General features: G+C 45.7%; 1 protein-coding gene across 1 annotated transcript in view; it reads left to right on the top strand.

The window, feature by feature from the left end:
- CNTNAP2 (contactin associated protein 2) overlaps window positions 1-21,435 on the top strand; it is a 1,478,782-nt gene that overhangs the window by 1,435,402 nt on the left and 21,945 nt on the right. Inside the window, exon 22 of the mRNA XM_074316028.1 lies at window positions 21,192-21,431. Within this exon, the coding sequence (XP_074172129.1) occupies window positions 21,192-21,431 (240 nt within the window). The remainder of the gene's footprint in view (window positions 1-21,191; window positions 21,432-21,435) is intronic.

Raw genomic sequence — 21,435 nt, 5'->3', positions numbered from 1 at the left:
TGACTCCACTTCTCTCCGGGGTACCAACTGTTCTACCACAGAGGGATTCGAAATAAGTATGATGAGCTCCTCTCCCTGTAAGACAGGCAAGGCCCTAGCCCAGGAAATGACTACAGTGTGAGACAGAATAGCACAGCTCCTAACATTACAGGACAGCAGAACGACACACCAGCCCCAGGCATTCATTTGTTTGTTTGTGAACGCCTTCAAGGCAAAGATAGCCGTACCCCATAAGGTAGAAGCAGATAATGAGCCCTTACTGGCCGGTGAAATGATTTCATTTCAATAAGTAGGAACAGCTTCCATCACACAGAAGTTGGGCGGATAAACTAATGTGATACGAGATTTCTCATCTGATTCTGACCTAAATTTGTGAATGTCAGTATGTAACATTTTCTAATTAGAGACTCAGAAAATGACTGATAAAATCCAACCACTGGACATATAGCCCTTCACAAAGCATCTTTGACCTGTAAACCTCACATCAATCCTTGGGGGTCGATATTAGTTTTGTCCTCATTCATGCATCCTTCCGTGTTGCTGCTGCCTTCCGAGGTAAGTGCCAGGTTCTGTGCTGAGCGCTGGGTCTCAATCCGTGAAGAAAGATTTAGAGGCCCTGCTTTCATGGAGTTGACTTTCTGGTGAGAGAAAACAAGCAAGAATAAATGAATACATGAATGCTTTCAATCACTGATACATACTATGAAGAAAGTAAACCAGCAGTAGGATAGAGAGTGATCCAGGAGGTAAGGTATTTAGAAAGGGTCCTCCCGGGACGATTTGAAGGATCCAGAAGTAGGGAAAGGGGGGCCCAGCTCAGAGGGACAGCAGGAGCAAAGGCCCTGGGGTCTCCCGAAACGAAGGAAATCAGGTGTGGCTGACATGGTGAAGATGATGAGGAGGAGGAAAGTAGAAGCTGGTCAGAAAGGAGGCAGCGACCAGTCTATAGAGGGCCTGTGGGCCTTGGCAGACTGTTCCTGTGGGAAGTCACTGGAGGGTTTTTGGCCTCCGTGTAATGAATGGACTGTGGGGAGAGCACGAGTGGAGGCAAGGAGGCCAGCTGGAAGCACAGCAAGAATCCAGTTGGGAGATGCGGTGGCTTGGACTAGATGGTAATTCATGGAGATGGGCAAAAGTGGGCCGATTCCTGATGTGTTTTGGAGGTACAGCTGATAGTACCTGATGATGGATTAGACTCAGGGAATGTGGGAAAGAGAGGTCCAGACCCGCAATCCATGTGTTGACACTGAGGCTCAAAGAGGTGAAGGAACTTTTGTCCAAGGCCACAAAGCTATACATGGCGGGGCGAGGACGCTGGTTCAGCTCTCTGATTCCAGAAAGACAATTCTTACTTCTCCTTCTTGCATAATGACATGAGATTTGCATTAAAAGGGGCTGAATGGGCATTAAGTCCTATTAACTCCTCGATATTGACACAATGTGTTTTGTTTGTTTGTTTGCGGCTTTGTGTAGTGGACAGTGTGTGACATCCATTCAACTAGTCCGTCAATGTGTTAAGTCCTGTGGAGTCAATATGCTGTCTCTGACAGCAGGTGTTTGTAACCACAAAATGCACTTCAGCTGAACTCTTTTCAGAGGTTCTCTTATTTTCAGAAGTAACATTTCCTAGTGATATCATAAATTATTAGAGGGGTCGCAAGCAACAGCTCAAGTCCATCTCTTGTAAGAGCTCTCGAAGCTGTAATGTGTTCCGCGGTTTGATTCAACAGGCCTCAGCAGACGCACTGTTCTTTAAAATCTCCCTGTGAGCAGCAAATGCTGTCAATTCTGATCTTTATTCTTCAGCTGATTTGTCAGGTGATTCAGAAAGAGTCCTTTCACCTCTGAACTGATTGACGTGTCCCCGGCCATTTTATAGATCTAAGAACTGAAAAACAAGAACCAAAGAAAACCTAGAAACATGGACCCCGCTGCCTGTGACTACACCCGTTCGTTTATTCCATAAACACGGCGCTCCCAGCACATACGAGGTGCTGGTCTGGGCGTTGGAGGGCAGCAGGCCTGAGGGGGCACCCCTCAATCCTAGGCTTCCTCCTGAATCACACAGGACCAGTTAAGCTTTTGTTGTCCTCACCTGCATCTCCCATAGAACAGGTCCCCTTCTTTACCTTTCTCGAAAGCTACCTGCCCTGTATCTCAGGCCATTCTATCAGTTCCCTTCAGAGCAGAACTGGCCAGATTCTGAGGGTAGAGAAAGTGAATTTTGAGGGATGGTAACTCAACTTGAATGAAATGTGGTCCAAAAACAGTGCTACTTAATTCTGAATGCAAATGCTGGTAAAGGCCCCTCGGGAGAGAGCCCTGGCTGCCTGCACGGGGACCCACGGTCAGCAGGGCCGGCACCCAGCGATTGTTGGGGGGTCGTTTTCCAGCCCATTAGGTAATGTGTGGTTCCTCTGAGAATGCTGAGGGTGGGAGACGGGAGGACTGGAAATGGAAGACAGGGAGTCAATGAGGATTTCATCAAACAGACTACAGATCCGCTTTTATATAGTCATGGATTCATATTTGGTTATGCAAAACTGTGGATTCCAGAATGGTGCATACCCCCAGAACCTGGAAATTGAGGCTGGCATGTTACTCCGTTGTCTGTGAAACACTCTCTCTTTTGTCTCTGAAGGGACCTTGACAAAATGGGAGGGGAGGGGAGAGGGCTTACTATATAAAAACATTTCCTATGAATCGTCATTATCTGATAAGATTTTTAAGCCAAGACTATACTGTTCTATAAATTTTCTTACACAAATGGCAGGACTATTAGAAATCACAAATAGAATTATTTTCAGGAGACTTCCACCACGGTGAGAGTTCTTTTAAGTAATTTTCCAGGGGTGAATCTATACACACACACACACACACACACACACACACACACACACAACACAACACAACACAACACACGAACACACAAATATCAGGAAGTGAAGAGGAAATTTCTACAAACTTCCAACTTAAATGTTCCATGTCTTGGTTGCAATGATTGTTACATAGGTGTATCTATTTGGCAAAACTGTCCTTAAAATAAGTGGATTTTTTGAGTGCCCATTATGCCTCACTGAGCTTGATTTCAAAAGTAAAAAGGCAAACCCCAAATTCTCAACTTTATATCCCGTTAATACTTCCGTGTCCATCTTTAGCTTTTATTACCAAGGATTTTGAATACGATCAGAATAATTACAGCTATTATCAAAAGCTTCTTGTATTGGGACTAACGTTTAGCCAGGAAATCAACCTTTACCCCTAAATTCGTGTTATTTTAAGAGAAACAAATACACATTTCTGAATAACACACTTGTACAGCACACAGCTGGCTTGTCCAACTTGAAAACTCAGATAAACCCCAGGAATCAAACCTTTCAGTGGCAGGCCTTAGCGGGTATGGGGACTAATCAAGGAGCCGGTGTATTTTTTGATGAACTGAAAAAATCCTGTTTTAAGTCTATCAAACACATAGTAGCGTCCCATCTTTTGAAGCAAATATTAGGTCCAAGTATTTCTTTTCTGTCACTTTTTTCTGGTTCCTTTTGATAACCAGGCCCATCTTTCATTCTTTGAACTGCTTCCCTAGAAGAATCGTTGGCGTGGCCAACGTTGTCTAGCTCTGCTGGGATTTAGACACATTCCTGAACGTGGCCTGGGGAAGTCATTCTGGGCAGCCCTCAGACTGCTGGTCCAGTCGAGGGTGCGTTGAGTGTCTGAAAACAGAGTCCACTCAGGCCTGTAGGAGACGGCCTGCTTCCTCCACGGCCCGCCCAGGTCTCCCCAGCTGTGCGCACGAGTCCACAAGCAGAGGGGGCTGGCGGCCTGTGACCGAGGCCAGGCCAGCAGTGGTGAGCAGAAGTCGGAGGAGGCAGGGCGTCCTCTCCCTTTCCTAAGCCACCTCCCTTCCCTGGGACAGCTTCCCCAGCAGAGCCTTTGACCACCCCTCCAAAGGCAGAGACACACCCGTTCTGAACAAAGCCCCCCTTTCGTCTTATGTTCTTGACGTTCCAGTTCTCGCTCATGCCCCCAGAGTTGCCGGTGCCCATGGCTAGTAAAAAATTCACTTTCCCAACTTGGACTTGCCTTTGGACACACGTTAGCAAACTCCCAGCCTGGACTCTGAGTGCCCCTGTCTCCAGCCCTTATGTGGGGTTCAGACCGCCTTCCATGTGGAGGATGGGGTGTCATTACTGCCAAAACAAAACAAAAAAAACCCTCAAAGGTGATTAAACAGAGGAACGCTTGGCCTTGAATGAGATGTATGGAAAGCGTTCAGCTTCGTGCACTCACTGAAATGTAGAAGGTTAGCAGATGTTGTTGTTTTTGTCCTGAGGGCTAATGATGACCCTGACTTAGGGACCACGAATAAAGCGAACCCACTTTCTCCAGACATCAGCCCCCGCTGCTCCGTGAGGATGCTCCCTGCCCAGGCCCTCCGATGGCCTTTCCACATTCATCGCATTCAGAGGTTTAACTGCAAATTGATCTCAACTGGCGGCTTTTTCTCCCGTCCACTCTAAGTGTTAATAGTTTGCCAAGTTGGCTTTATGCACGTGATGTCTGATTTGTTATACCCCCGCTCCAGTACTCTTCCTGTGCTGAGAAATCAGCCTATTGTCAGTCTCTGTTTATGAATCTGCTAGGAATTCAAGGACTCTAAATCCAGGATAGGATATGAAATAAGCCAGGACAGACGCCGTCCCCTGTGTGAGCAGTAATAGCAGATACTCGGATGGAGATGTTATGGTCCTCCTGCTGTTCCCCGGAGCCATGAATCAGCATCAGTTTATCTGGAGTCCTGTCACTTTTCCTCCAGAAGAATGTTGCGTGATTTGGAAACAAAGCGAGATACTGTACAATTAGCGGGGAACAGAATCCCCCACAGAGCTGTCTGTGCCACTGAGGGGAGACACGCTATGTGCCACGCTGGTCATCACGTGAACATCCATTTTTGTAGCTTTGGGAACTTAGGTCTCTGAGAATCAGCGACAGGTGTGGGTGACAGTGGCTCAGCCGTCGACAATCCGTGTGACAAGTTACTTAACAGAGCTACACCCTGGTTTCCCCATCTATAAATTGGAAGCATTCATACCTACCACTCTTCATTTTGAAAGGATAATTATGGGCATATGTGGTTACACGCACACGTAAGAATATAAGGATATTTGTATTTTACTGACATTCAGAGCTCTGACTTTTTTGAATTTTTTTTCCCATTGAAACACAGCATCAATTTTCCTCAGTGTGCATTTTTTTCCCTTTTCCTTGGCACATGGTCTTTTCACTCACTCTTATAAAATCAGCCAAAAATGCCTGGGAGGGGAAAGAATTATACCATACTAAAACACATCACGTGTACTCCAACTGTCCAGGCTTTCTTCCACCTGTGAGTCCCAGGCGGTGACAGTCGCTGAGAGTTCCACCCACAGCATGAGTGACACAGAAAGCTCTGGTTCCCATGGCCATGCTGCCAGTGAGTGGCTCCTGAGAGCTGGCTGCCTCCTGACTGAATTCCAGCTTAGACAGGATCCAAGAGGTGAGCAAACACTAGTGCATCCTTGAGGAAACGACTGTTAAAGAAGCGGTCTCCTTTATTATACTCGAGGGGACGTGTATTCGCCAAACCATAGCAGACGGAACACAGAGTGTCAGAAGTCTGTTCATTTACAAATGAAGTGTCTTCCGAGTCACCCCCTGCGCTCTGCCCCCTCTGCCGCCTTTTCCCATCAGACCCTCACCCCCCACACACTCAGGTGGCTGTGTCTGCTGGTCCCTGGCTCCCCACTTTCTGTGTCCTCTCCAATCTGTCTTGCTCACCAATGCAAGACTGACCTGAGGTACCCACGTCTCTGATTACATGTTCCCATGCCCATAACTTGCATGTTACACGCGGGTTACCAAAATTTAGAAAAAAGTCTTCAGAGATGCTGCGACGCTTCCCACATCGCAGGGGAATTAAAGAAGGTAATGCATGTAAATTGTTTGGCACAGGTCCCTGCATAGACCACGTGCTCAAGATGTCAACAATTGTTGTTGTTGTTGTTGCTGTTTTGCTTATTGATGAGGAAGGAGGAGAAATATATGAGGGCTCCTCAGCTCTTTGAGAATTCTTACTACAGTTGCAACAGGAGCAAAGCCTCCCTCCTTAAATATAAATAGGGACACTTCTCAATGGAGATGAAGATTCTATACTAAATTTGAAGAAAATATTTTGTCTTTTCAGAGGAAGATCTGGAAATTCTGATCTTCTGTCAGGAATGACTTGCTTGCGACATCCGCTCTGTGTGTCTGTACCATTCACCTAAGAGTTATCCTCAGAATTTAGAAATTAAAGGTACAGGCAGTTACATTGCTAGAGGGAAAATTTGCTAGAGAGATGGAATGGGTAAGCAATCCTCTGCAAGTTTCCTACGAGGAAAGTTTGTCTTTTCTTTTGGAAGGCCCTTCAGAAAACTCATTCACCAGGGCAGTTTCAACCTCTTATGTTTTGGTGTCTCAGGTTGTCTGTTTTGCTGTGTGAATTTTAACAGTTCCACTCTCTAAATTGTCTGCAGAGAAAATGCTTCTCACCGCCCTGGGGTACATTGGACATTGTCTCTACAGGAAATTGTCTCCATTGTTGGTTGTGTATGTTTAGTTAGGATACTCAGGTGCAGACACAATGCCTTTAGCGTCCCCAGGACTTTAAAGGATTTGTGGTTGGCTCCTTAATTGAGGACTTTTCTCCAGATGTGTAAAACACAATAAAATTTCTTTGCGAAAGGAATCTTCAGCCATGGTGACCTGTGTTCCAGGAGCTTCTAGGAGAATCCTTAGGACTCCTTCAAAGCGGTGGCAAATCCTGCAGTTCAGCAGCCATGGGCTGGCAGGACTGACGGACAGAGACCTTCATTTAATGTGAAGCATAAGGATGACCAGAACGTTACAATGCAGTGAAAACAGTACAACAAGTGACGACCCCCAGCTATCTGCTCTGAAATAAATACATGGATCCCAGGACCCATCTGGGCCAAGGTCATGTTCTCCAACTCAAATTAAACATTCCAGGACTGCAGACTCTAAGGTATAGAGAAAAGGCAGAAGCAGGGAGAGGGAAAGGAGAAGAAAAAGGCACTTGGAGACCCCCAAGTGTTTGGGAGATTAAGAGAACAGGCCCGAAGCAATAGAAGAAACCATTCCTCCAAACCAAGAGTCTAGAGAACAGCCCCACCCCACTCCACAGAAAGGGCGCCCACCTGGAAATGGGACGTGGCGATCCCAACACAACAGGAGAACATCAACAAACCTATTCTGTTAGCTCCCCTTCTGTGTAAGATTTCTCCGCTCAGAAAAAATAAACAGAGTTTGCATGGAAGGACTTGGTGGAGTGGGAGCCCCAAATTTACAGGAGAAGTAACTCCAGAGAACACCAGAATGGTTCCGTTCTTGGTTCCAATATTTGTGAGGGGGGAAAAAAACATTTTTATTAGCTTGTAAAGAGCTTAAAATTGTACTAGGTAAATTCAGAGGAGCAAAAAGAAGCATTGTTGATTCCGTTTTCTGTAACAGGCCTCCTCTTGTTCTGAGGCCCTCGTATGTTCTTGGTTGGGGCTGGGGAATGATGTACGCTTGTGCTGAAAGTGAACTGTCTCATTTGGAAAGTGTTTCTTTTAGGTTAACTCCGTTTCTTTGAGGCTCAGGCTTCATCTCTCCCCGTCCTGTCTCCTTCCCGGGAAGCACACAGGCTGGGATGACATAGTTTTCAGGGTCGGACTTAGCTTCTTAGGGCTCTGGAATAAGGTGCCACAAACTAGGTGGTTGGAACAACAGAAATGTATTCACTCCCGGTTCTGGAGACCAGAAGTCTGACATCAAGGTGTCAGGAGGGTTGGCTCCTTCTTGGGAACTTGGGGAGAAACTGTTCTTTCCTGGCTTCTGGTCGTTGCTGGCAATCTTTGGTGTTCCCTGGCTTGTGGCAACCTAAATCTTTCATCTCTGCCTCCATCCTCACATGGCCCCCTCCCCATGTGCATCTGCGTCTCTTCTCCTCTTCTTATAAGGACACCAGTCATTGGATGTGAGCCCACTCTAATCATCTAGGACCTCATCTTCAATTGATGACATCTGCAAAGACCCTATTTCCAAATAGGTCACATTCACAGGTACCAGGGGTTGGAATTTCAACATAACGTTTTAGGGGACCCAACTCAACCCCCAGCAGGGTCCTCCTAGGTCTCTGCTGTGGTTGTTGGTCTGGTCTGATTGCTGCACTTGTGTATGCTGAGGTGCTGACGTTTGGGCGAATGTCATACTGTGAGTTACTAAAGGTCTTTGTCCCACCATTTCCCTGCAGTCTTAAAGTGCCCCATCCCAGGCCTCTGTCAGCTCACCATCCTTCCAGCATCACCCCTGCCGCAGACCAGTGAGGCTGTCTCACCAGGAGGACCCCACCCCCTCCCACCATGCTCACATGCCAAATGGAATGCAAAGCTGCTAAGTCCACCAGTCTACACCTGGGCGAGCAGGAGCCACCCTCACTCCAGCCCCTAGTTTCAGCCTTTGAGGAGAAGCCAGGACACATGTGTAGGTGTTCCCTCCAGGCTTTTGTACCCGCTGTTCCTTCTGTCTCTGATGCTTTTCCCAGATAAGTACGTGACTCCCCGGAAGCTGATTCCATTGTACTCTCAGCAGTGTTCTTCCCTGATCATCCGGCTAAAATAGTCTCTCCCCTCTCACTCCATCCCTGTCCCTGCTGTAATTTTCTTAGTGAAGTATCGCTTCAGAGCAGTGGGCTCTTTCCCCGAGAAAAGAAATGACGCTCAGCTGATTTTTGAGCTCACCCTAAAGAATTAGCCTTCTCACCTTCCACTGATTCGTTCAGCCATTAATTCACACAACACATAATATTACTGTCCAGCGTATTGTCAGAATCTACAATGTTACATGAGATTAAATTATAGTCCATGAAGGGAGGAACTCTTTTTCAGTACTGAATCCCCACCACCTAGCATACAGTGGTTACTCAATAAATCCTTGTATGAACGAATGAAGGCTCCCTGAGAAAGCTGCTCTGTGTAAGACTTTTCACCTCATCTCGCCATAGAACAAGAAAGCAGTTTCTCCCGGGAATCTGGCCCAAGACCAAACATGGAAAAGAAGTTGTGTAGATGGTAGAGAGCAGGGTGGCTAAAGAAATGTCATCTTTCCAAGAAGATGACTCATTTACTTTTAAAATGGCTCCCCAATTTTTAAATGCTGGTGGAGGTAAAGATGCTTTTCAGGAGAGAGAGAGCAGCAAGGGGTTTGTGATTTCTAGCTCCTTGCAGAAAGGCAGCCATGTGATAAAGTAGCATGACTTTTACTCCACCTTTGTAAGAAAGACAGAGGCAAATGGCCAAAAAGAAAGGTGGCTGCAAATCCTTGTTCAAAATGCCAAACCCAGGGCCACTTTACAGCTTTCTCCACGGCCTGATAAAGCAGTGTCCCCGGTCAAGCCCCAGACCATCCAGAAAGGTCATCGGATGTGTTCTGCAGGGGCCGACATACCCACGAGGCTCAGTAGCAATAGTTCCTGCAGCCCCGAGACATTTAGGGATCCATGAAAATGTTTCAATTTCTTTTAAAATCAGAAGAAAAACAATGAACTTTTAGATGGAAGAAAATGTTTTCATATAGTAATATATTCATCTTTATACCAACACAGTCCTAAAATATCTTTTTGGGGTTGTTTTTTCGGGGGGGGTTGTTTATTTGTCTGTTTGTTTATGGGGGAGAGGGCCCTTGAAAGCATAAGTGTGTAGAGTCCCTGAAAGTCATCATGAGGCCCTGCTGTCGGGTGTCCTGTGTTGAAAAAAGCCTTCCAGACACTCAGGACAAACACCGAAATGTGCTCATGCCAAGAGACGTAAATCCTCATTTAGACAGAAACACGTCTTTACAGGTAGATTCATTTTCCCAAGATGGCAAGGGTTCACACTAACACATTTTAGAGGAGAGATTAATGCAATTGGCCCATAAAATATTTTAAGCTTCGATACCCTGAAACAAAGCACACAGCATGACACCAAGAGAAAATGACTGCCAGCGCGAGGAAATGACATTTTCTTGAAGGTGCTGCAGCCACTGTAATTTGCACCTTCTGAAGTGGAGATAGAAGTGCCATGACATGTACAGGGAGCTAGAAGAGAAGCGATAATAACAGGACCAGAGACTCTGCCCAGCTGGGAAAATAAGCATGCGACTAGCACAGTCGTACAGTCGTAGCTGAAAATGAAGGGCTCCAAGCGAATATTGGAGAGATTTCACTTGCCCTTTGTTAAAAGGCGTGTGGAAATGAACAGACCTGTAAACCCCACCTGAGTCATACCCATCACCTGACTTAGGTGACCTAGAGACAGAGGCAGGTGCAGCGCTGGGGTTAGTTTTACCCTTCCTTTTCTTCTGAACTTTGAATGGTTCACCCTGGTACCATCGGGACTGGTTAACGGTTCACAAGGGGAGGGGATCTTCAGTGAAAGAGGATTTTCCGAAAGCCAGGGTAGTGACCTGTAGTTCCCCTGACTCTGTCGTGTGCCCTTGTTTCCGGCACGGTGGCCGTCTGCTGTATACCTGGCTGCTCTGTCTTGAACTGCACAGTCCTGGGCTCTTTCTGACCGCGCTAGGGGACAGTCTCAGAAACCACCTCCTAGATTAGGACCTAGACTCCATCCTTTCCTTGTCTCAACCACATCTCACTCTTAGCTCCAAAGTCACTTATAATTTAAACACCCTCGTGCTCTCAGGGCTGGCGTTGGAGAGACAGGATGGAGGGCACATGGTGTTACCAGGTGTGTCCCATACAATATCATATGGAAGGTGATTTGAGGGATGGGAGGAGGTGGGCAGTATTTTCAGTGAGAAAAAGTAGGTATTTGTTTCCGCTAACCTTTTCTGGTTAGATCTGGACTATCATTTCAGCCTCTCAATGTCCCATTGGCTCCTGGTCCTGTCATCTCGTGTATAACGACCGTTTTCTACTCAATGCCGTATAACCAACCCATTGGTCCATGTGCCACGGACGTCCTTATCCAAATTAATAAAATAATGAAATGTCAGCCTGGAATCACACCACCAAAATTCTCCCCTGAAGCCAATTTCCACCCATTGATCAAATTCCACCCAGAGTTCATCTCATTAAAAATCGATCCTTAAAACTCTACCTTACCATCTGTCTTGACCACAAAAGTTCTGTGAGAGACTTAATGAAACGCTTTGCTGAAACGTAGACAGCTTCTGTCAGTGTTTCCCCCGCCTAGAAGGCTATTACACGCATCAGAAAAGAATGAGTTGGTCTTAGAGGTACAGTGGAGAAAACGGTGTTGGGGGGAGAAACACGTTTACATACCCCCAGGCCTTCCAATCCACACCTGGGCTCCATTCCTTTGTAGCGTCTGGGAGGACGGGGTATAATTGTACTGTTCAAATTCATGTGACAATCGGTCCATTTTTTGAGGTTTAGCCTCAAATCACGTAGGCTTTGTCTTCTGAACGTCATCGCATGTGTCAGGGTCCCAAGACTTGAATTCTTTCTTCTGTTAATTACGTAACATGGGGAGCAAGTCGGGGACCCTGCCAGCTCCCTTTCTGGCAACACTCCTCTTCTGTGTGCTCAACAGGTCTCCCGTCACTCTGCGAAAACCATTGCGTTCAACCCCTATCTCCGACATCCGTTTCCTAACGCTTTCATGTTTACGCTGCGATGCATCCTTAGTCCTCAAAGGATTTTTTCCTCTTGGGTGAGACAGGCCTCCTGGGATAGGAATTACAGTATAAGTGAGAACAAAGGAGGGAACCACGTTTTATTTTATTGAATCATTCCGTTTGACATTATCTGGAAAAGTAAAATTTTGTGAACACACTTTTTCTAGCCTACACTTCATTATTACTGCTGGTGATATAGATGAGGTCAGCACCCTGTTCTCCTCCGTTCCCCATCGCCCCCAAATCCCCAGCTGCCCTGGGAGTTAGCTTCGTATGACCCTGGGCAGCTGGTCTTGGCTAAATACTCGGCAATGACTTGGAGAGGAATTAAGGAAAAACCTTAAAAGCTTATTCTCACTCTCCTTATCGTGTTGGCTGCAGTTTAGTAGGGCTTTCCAAAGCCTAAAAATAAATAAGTAAATATATACATACATGAATGTTTAGCAGAAGCAGGGCACACAGAGAAAGAGATTCTTTTTTCTGTACTACATTTCAGTTTGGTTATCTTACACACTGGATTTTGGTAATTTTCTACTGCTGCTGCTCAAGTAAACATGCAAAAGTTGCATAAAACCCAGTGAGTAAGAAGTAGGCTCGTTCCTTTCAAACTCATGGGAGGCTCAGACCACGCATTCGTGTTCTATTCTCCAAGAGCAAGTCTTTGGAACCCGCAGCTTCTATTTACTAGAGGTAAACTCAGACCTGCATTTCTAACGAAGTAAATCACAGCACCCAGCCTGTGGTGTGATTGACGGCTCCGTCCGTGTTTCTGAAAGGGCTTGGTACTTTCAGCACAGCCTGGTCTTCCTAGCCCTGAAAATCCCGCCATGTAGTGGGCGCCTGGGGCTGCAGAAAAGGGCCACCAGCCTTTCTGTCTTATGTCTGACAACTGGAAACATTCCAGAGAAAATGGAGACTTTGTCTTTGAGATGTGTGTGTCTGTATGATGCCAGATGAGTTTTGGAAGCGTTGGAAGGATCACCTCTTCCCTTTTGTATTGTAATCACAGCTGTATTACATTAACCAGCAACCAGAATAAGCTTGCGGTTTTCAGTCTAGCTCTTAGGAATGCGAATGACGATTTCAACCTATAGACATGCCCTAAAAGTTCAGGGACTGTGATAAGTTTCTACAAATAACAATGCAATACTGTCTCTTTTTGTGAAATAGTGTAGTAGGCTGATATCTTCACGTGAAGGCTTTTTTTTTTATTGTTGTTTCTGAAAAAAATCCAATTTTGTTTTATCCTTAGAAAAAGATTCTGTTTCTCCCAGCACATTGCCTCTTTGTAATTAAGTTACCGTGTGTCACAGGTCAAGACCTGTTTAAATGACACCTGCGTGTTTTAGTCCCGCCTTCCTCCATGAGAGAGAAAAGCATATAATAAATGCAGTGAAATTTCATTAGTGTCTTTCTTTCGGAGGTTAATGAAATATCATAGCACATAATTTATACATCAATCATGAATATGGATTTAATTCTAGTTAAGCATCTTTTGAAAGGCAGCTAGCTGGTCAGAAGGACGTCCCTGATCAAAAAAAATTTGCCTAAAAGAGCAGGGAGCTAGCAGTGCATCTGGAGTCCAGCATTCAGTGCCTTGCCTAACGTTTGTCATCCGAGCACGTCAGAATTGAGGAATGAAGTTTCTTTGGTTTTCTTTTGCTTTTTTAGATGAATGCTCAGCTTTCTTTGTTGTTGTGTTTGGGGGGTTTTTTGTTTGTTTTGGTTATGGTTAGTTCCCACTTATTTATTCTGGGAATAATAAATTCTGGGACCCACTGAGGTGCCTGTCCATACAGCTATGCACAAATGGGGAAATTGTAGCCAGCCTAATCACCCACATCAGCTCTTCTCTCAGGGGAGTCCCAGCTGCTCAGCCCTGAGACTGAGACTCACAATTTAGGGTGACTGCCCTCCCAGCAGCACCATGGCCATGTTTTCAACTGTACAGCCAGTTACAACTCACCAGTCTCATTTAGGTCTCACTTTACAAGAATCACTTAAAGCTTCGCCCAGGCAGTGATTTCAAACCCACTTCCTGCTTATTCCATTAGGTGCAGCCTGACCACTGCTCTATGCTGCAGGCCTGTGGAGGGTTTATGTTAGCAGTGGGTATTCAGCGCTCACAGATGGGTGTCACGGTAAGAGCAAGACAGCAGTGTTTTCAGAGATGAGTGCATTTTCAGTGGGGTGGACAGATTTCCGGGTAATAGTGCTTCTGGGAAGAAGCAATAACAAGCTACTGGATCTAGATTTGCTACGCCCCCTTTGTCTTTCAAGGCCCTGTTCCACACCATTTCACTCCATGAGGCTGACACACTTCTGCCCACAGTGAACTTGGCTGTACCTAAATGTCCACAGTGCTCGGCCCCATCCCACACGACCTAACCCTGAATGGCAGACTGTTTAATAGATAGACAGTCTCAGGTACGGTCGTGCACGCAGGCACCGGTGGCTTACTTTGTGCAGGGCGCTGTTGTAGACATTTCAAGGTGCATAAAGACAGGGAACGTTCAGTCTCTGCCCCCGAGGAAACTGGAAATCGAACAGAGGTCCAGATTCCCGGTTTGTGGCCCTTATGGAGAGGGACTGAACACACCTGGTCCAAGTAGAACCAGGGGCAGCATTTGGGAGGAAACCATTCGGAGCTCCCTTTGAAGGACTGGGAACCCTGAAGTTCTGAAGTGATGGATAATCGCAGATAATTAAGTATGAACAGGCAGGAGGAAGATGGAATTCTGTGTGAATGAAACAGCGGTGCTTAAGGTTGAAAATCAGGGGTTTGGAGGAGCACCAAATTCCTGCACAGCACTATTGCCCCAAAGATGCGTAATTTGAGGACCAACTGACAATATTTGCTATTTCTGGTCATATTTTTGCCGTTTCCTGTTACCTCATTGCCATTTCTGGTTACCTCCTTTACTTACTCAATACCTTTCTTTAAATAGACTCTCTCTTTTTACTTAAATAAACTTATATTGAAACCATTTATGTTAAGAGGAAATTTTGAATGGCAACCCTAAAATGAAATACCAGTGTTGCTTGCTGTAATGATAAAGCAGTGATGAGGGGAAAAAATACATACTATGGAAGTATTAGGAAATTCAGTACTGCTACCTGCTGAAGCGGTGGTTCTCTCTTTGTTAAAAGGGGGAAAACATCAAGTTTGGGTGTGGTAAGAAAGACAGTCCAGTCCCAAACGGAGCCTTTGAAAGACTGAAAGGAGACTGAGAATGAAATGACTTCCTCATTCTGTGACTTGATGACATTGAGTGTCCAGGCTGTGAATTACCGAAAACCACCCCCACTGCCACCAGTGGGACCTGTTCTTCCCAAGAGTTGAGGGAAGCGACAGAGGACGGACAGTGCTTTGGGGCCAGGTGTCCCAGCAGTGTCTGCTGAGCAAAGCTCAGCTCTGCTGGGCTGGGACCAGGGCCTGCCATCTCCCATGGATCCCACAAAGTCTTTAGAAGGGTGACTTCCCCAGGCCCTACCACGGCGAGGGGCACACAATAGCTCCTTATCAAAAAGTCTTCCATCACTGCCATCCTAAGTCAAACTGGCATTCTAAGATCATTTGGCTGTTTTTCACAAAAAGTGAAAAATTCACTTTACAGCAATAGTTCATATTTCATAACATCACATCCTTCCCCCCCCAAAAAAAAAAAGAATATTGATAAGAAACATTACAAAACTCAGCTGATGAGCAGATCCCATGGGATATACGAGGCAGCTACATAGATGAACTTACACTGTCTCAAAGGAAAGTGGGTGGGAAGCCTCTGGAGAAGCAGGTACCTAAGCATTTGCCCAGGCCCAGAGGAGAGCATGTGCCTGGACCTCTGACACAAGCCCATGCAGCTGGCTTTATTCTCCCCGCGTTTCTCATTTCTCATTCATGTTCCCTTTCCTCTTTTCTCCTAACACTCCCGCCTCTCACTTGGTATTCAGCCACTGAATGAGACAAGCGGGGGAAAGCATGCTAATGCATTACAAATGTGATTGCTGCATTCTCCTTAAAAGTATTGTCAGGAGCATTTCATTGTAAGGTTTTGCCAGGGATTATGTCAGTATCTTAAATGGACTGTTTTACTCTAACCCACGTCACCGTGAATGTAAGACATTCCAGGCCTAATGACAGCCTGAGGATTTAATTTCAGAAGTGACTGTACTACATTTCTAACATTTGCATTCTTTAGAGCAGGGTCCCCCCCACACACACACATATGACGCCTTGACCACGACATCTCCATGCAGAAAGTACTTTCTTACCGTAAATCGTATTTTAATATTTGATTTCAGTATGAGACCAGTCCCATCAATATTAGATTAGCATAATTCGCTTGTAATAAGCTCAAATGCACTAAAGTGATAGCTTCACGAACATTTGTTGGGTGTTCCTGAGAAGTATGGAGTTTTATTCCAGACGAGCATTTCCAGAACTTGCTGGTGCTTTATATGATGCTGGCAAAGCTTTGATATCAGTTCACAGCACTTTCAAACCCCGTGTTGTTGGCTCAGTCACCCGTGAAAAGGTCTCAAAGCAGTCTCTAACAGCCATTTTTTTTTTTAGAGCCTCACTGTGCCATTTCTATAGAGCCCCTGACTACAAAATGCGAAAAATCCAAGGGAATATGCAAACAACATAATAGAGTCTATATTCCAGAGAGAAATTTCAAATAATACGAAACGTTGGACGTCTTTGTTTTTTATATGAAATACGCGCGTTTATTCATTTCCAAAGCCCTACCTTCTCTAAGCCTGTTTCCTCCTCCATGAAGTGCGGATGGTCTGTGTAGCTCAGAGGGTTGTTAAGAAACTTAATGAAATAAAGCACAAATGTGCAAACGCAGTGCACACATGAGCACCAGGCTGGGTTTGGAAGGAGCTCTGAATATTCTGGACCACATGGCCCAGAGTTGGGACAGTCAGGACCACAGAACTCAAGCCCACTGGTTGCAGGCCACCCCCCTGCCCCCCCAGGGGAATGGGTCTCAGACCCAGTCTTTAGAGACACATCAACCAGCTTTGGAACACTATCCAGATTTGGGGGTTTGGGGTCTGCTTTCTTGGGCAACAGAACCCTGGTTTTTGTGACCCAGTCACCTTTCAGGAAAGAAAGAAGAATTGAAAACACGGGGGATTTTTCCTAATAGAGAGTAGAGAGAAACGCAGAAAGGGGCTGAAGGAGAGAGACAGAGACAGAGAGAGAGAGAGAGGCAAGTGTGACAGTACCTACAGCTTTGAAGCTGTTCATTTTCTGTGGTGTGATTGGGAAGCTGGCCCTAACTTAAAGTTGAGAGACCTGTTAGGGACCATATGAAATACCACAGAGTCAGAAGTTCCCTACCCAGATCTCTAGCAGAGGAAACAAAACCAAGACCAATTCATTATAGATTATACAACAGCTTAGCAACGGCGAGCAAGAGGAGGCTAGGGAATTACAAAACGAGCCCTGGTCCATATTCATGGTCTAGCCCTGCCTGGCAAGGTTGTCCCTGCTTGGCCCAGGGAGCTCCAGGGTCCTGAGGGCTAATGAGACCATTTGCTCAAAGCAGTTGCTGAGCTTCCACTAGAATTACCTTTCCAATGCAGTTCCCATCGCAGGCGTCGGCAGATGAAACACCTTGAGTTTCTCACTGAAATACAAGCACTTTAAAGTGTCGTTCAAGGCCCTTCCCCATCTGGCCTGAGCTCGGACCCATCAGACCCCACAGGCCCCAGGACGTCAACCTTGTAACACACTCAACCTGCAGTTCTCCCTCCTTTCACCGTCAGAGCCGAGTTCTACGACAGAGAACAAGCGGTGAGGATGTGGAGAAATTGGTGGGAACGTGGAGTGGTGCAGCCACTATTCAAAACATGTATGGAGGTCTTTCCAAAAATTAAAACTAGAACAGCCACAGTTACAAAATAGTCACAGGAGAGTGTAGAGAATGTAGTCAAAAATATGGTAATAACTATGTATGGTACCAGGTGGGTACTAGACTTATTGGGGGATCACTTCGTAAATTATATAAATGTCTCACCACTATGCTGTTTATCCATAAGTAATACAAAATATATTGAATGTCAACTGTAAAAGAAAGAAAGAAAGAAGAAAGAAAGGAAACTGCCATATGACCCAGCAACTCCATGTCTGAATATACACCCAAAAGAATTGAAATCTAGGTCTCAAACAAATACCTGCACTCCCATGTTCACTGTAGTATCGTTTGCAATAGCACAAACATGGACATGACCTAAAAAGCCACCCACAGATGAATGGATAAAGAAAATGTAGTCTCCACATTCAATGGAAGAGTATTGAGTCTTAAAAAAAAAAAGAAGGAAATCCTGCCATCTGCTACAATGTGAATGGAGGACGTTATGCTAAGTGAAATAAGCCAGACACACACACAAAAAAAACAAATACTACAGGATATCCTTTATATCAGGAATCTAAAATAATCAAATTCATAGGAGCAGAAGAGCAGACCGGTGCTTGCCAGGGCTGGGAGAGGGGGGCATGAGTTGGTCGTCAAAAGGAACATTCCATTCTGCAAGAGGAGTCAGTCCTAGAGACCTGCCGTGGAGCCGAGTGCCTAGAGCTGAAGAGACTGTATTGTACACTTAAAAATGTGTTTACCTTCTGGTAAAAAAGAACAACCCTGGTTCTCGTGTTACCTCTCCTGAAATTACCTCTCCAGAACCCCACACAAACTTGCTTCGCTGGTTTCCCATAGACTTTGATAATCTTGCCAAACACATAGTCTCTTTCTCAGCTCAGAAAATGGTCATGGTTAAGAGGCTCCGAGGTCAGTCTGCCTGGCCTCAGGAGACGACAGGCCTGAAGCAAAAGCCTCCATTTCCTCACACATTACACAGAGATAATGACACTCCTTTCTCCATAGGGTGGTTCAGGAAATTAAATACCAAATTTTTATAAAACATCTAGCACATTTTATAAAAATGTTAACTCTTGTTATTATACAGCTTGTGTTCAGTTGTGTTAGTCGGGTGGTAGTACATATGTTTGTTTCCCCCCGCCAGTTTGTGAGCTGCCTAGGATAAACCCTTGCATCACTCTCTTCCTGCTACCGCTACCAGGCAGTCAAGACCTGTGATGAATTGAGTTGAGTTGAGTTGAGTTGAGTTGAGTTGAGTTGAGTTGAGTTGAGTTGAGTTGAGTTGAGTTGAACTGAGCTGAAGTCCCACCAGGTGGCAGTAGCTACCAACCCCAGAATTCCCTTTTCTGGAGCTCTATGTTGAGTTGAGTTGAGTTGAGTTGAGTTGAGTTGAGTTGAGTTGAGTTGAGTTGAATTGAACTGAGCTGAAGTCCCACCAGGTGGCAGTAGCTACCAGCCCCAGAATTCCCTTTGCTGGAGCTCTATGCCAGGGCTAGACAGGCTAAAAAGAACTCTCCATTTATGGGCAAGAAGCAGCTCATGGAGCTGAGGTTGTTCCTATGTAGTTTCCTACCACCAAGTGGCCACTTGTCCTGGTGCCTCAACCGCAGGTGAAACCAGATAGGAATTTAGGGAAGCAAGGAGCTGAGGTCTTCCTTTCCACTCTGGTAGCAGTCACTGAGTCTCCTTGGTCTGAGGATGTTTCAAGGGAAGGCAGATCGCTCGAGGGAGGGAATGGAAACTAAATATCTGAACTCTTTGTGAGGAAGGCACGTTGGTGGTCTTAGAATGAGGGATTCTGGTATTAGACCAGGAGACAAAGTATGAATCCTTCAGTAGCCTGCAGTCAGTGAAGAGAAAGCAAGGGAGGGAGAGGGGAACAAACCAGCACAGGTGTCGTTGGGACCAGAGCCTCTTTCCAGCCATCAAAGGAACCCTCAGGATACATCCTGACTGTGGGTTTTTGTACAGGTCGCAGGTACCTCCTACCTCCCCATCCTGAGTGGCACATGCTCCAGCTCAAAATCACAGACTGAATCTTCCTGCAGGAGAAAAATATGGAGGATCCTTCATTCAAATGTCTTTATGTACATGTCTAAGACCCCATTTGAATCCCCAGGATTACCATTCTTCATCATCCCCAATGTCACATCTCTTCCATCAATTGAAATTCACACGGGACTAGTACTGGTCAGTCCCATGCACTGATTCATTAATGCCATGAATACCAATACATCCACTTCTTGTGCCTCCAAGGCATGCTCCCTTCTCTATTCATGTATGTTTTGATTAATGACGGGTAAATTTTTCTACGAGACTGCTTCACCTGTGTTCATGACCTAGTGAGAAACATCCCCTGCTCTGAATTCAACATTCTACAGACGTAGCTAGCCTTCTGTTTTCCAGTATCTTTGTTTCTCACAGTTCAAGTGGGAGGGTAAATATCTCACCTCCTTTTCCTTATATTTCAAAGGTAGTCATCACGTGAATGTAATCTCCCATCCAGAATACAGACAGCTGTGCTCTGCCCTAAAGTACGGGTGTCCCGTAACGTGGGTTTGCAGCACTGCGTTATCACCACCTATGTCTGTGGTCCTCCAGCATCAGAATCACAGGAGGGCTTATGAAAACACCCCCCTCGTTTCTGATTGTGAGATTTTGCATGTCCGACAAGTTCCCTGAGGTGCTGATGCTGCTGGTCCAGAAACCACACGGAGCGACCAGGAAATTCTCAGACTCCCTCAACATTCATTTGTGCTGCACAGCTTCTAGAGCTCGGGGCAGAGCGTCAAAAAGACACTCCTTTTACTGATTTCACTGGTGTGACAGTGTGTGGTCATGCTAATTTAAACAGTACACGTTGGAAATGCCTCTACTCAGACTCACCCCATCTGAATGTTAGTTTAGGAAGTTACTGAGGGGGAGGGGGAGTGATTCTTACATGTGTAAGAATGTATGTGTTTGCGATTGACTTGGCAGAGTGTCCTGGCTTCCAACATCCATCAGATACTGGGTGGGACGCTGTAAACCTCAGAATTCCAAGCGGAATGGGTTCTGAAGAAAGGAAATGCCCAATTACACGTTCTGGGAACATTTTCTTTTTTTTTTTTTTTTTCTTTCTTTTAAACAAAGAATTCTAAAGAAGAAAATAAGAAAGAAGTACAATATGAAACCATCATTTATCAGGAGGGCTAGGCCAGGGACCTTGTTCAATACAGGACGAGGGCCGTTGAAGCATCAAAAAGGCGAAGAATCAGAGCCAAGTGAGAGTTGTCAGTTTCAGCAATATGGCGAGTGTCAGGAAGGTAGTTATGAACGTGTTTTATTTTAACAAGTGCCGTCTTAGCCAGTCCTTACCCTACCTGGCTCTCTGGTAACACCGAAGGTTCTTTGCAAGGGCCGTCTCTAGCCCTAAGCCTTATCAAGTCATTAATATTGCATCTAAAAGAACCTAACATCTTAACCTGAAACCTAAGAGTGAGATTTGGAGCCAGGCATTCAAAGACAAGTAAGTGTGTTTTACAGCTGGAAGGAATATAGTGAGGGGGGTAAGATTTTTACTTTCTTTCTCTTTTCTTTCAGAAACAGGGAAGATTGACCAAGAGATTCACAAGTACAACACCCCGGGATTCACCGGGTGCCTCTCTAGAGTCCAGTTCAACCAGATAGCCCCCCTCAAGGCAGCTTTGAGACAAACCAACATCTCAGCTCACGTTCACATCCAGGGCGAACTGGTGGAGTCCAACTGTGGGGCTTCCCCACTCACCCTCTCACCTATGTCGTCCGCCACCGACCCCTGGCACTTGGACCACCTGGATTCAGGTAA

This window comes from Rhinolophus sinicus, linkage group LG11 (genome assembly GCF_036562045.2).
Source record: "Rhinolophus sinicus isolate RSC01 linkage group LG11, ASM3656204v1, whole genome shotgun sequence".
Classification (NCBI taxonomy): domain Eukaryota; kingdom Metazoa; phylum Chordata; class Mammalia; order Chiroptera; family Rhinolophidae; genus Rhinolophus; species Rhinolophus sinicus.
The sequence above is the reverse complement of the archived record's forward strand: the minus strand, read 5'-3'. Positions and strand labels throughout refer to the sequence as shown.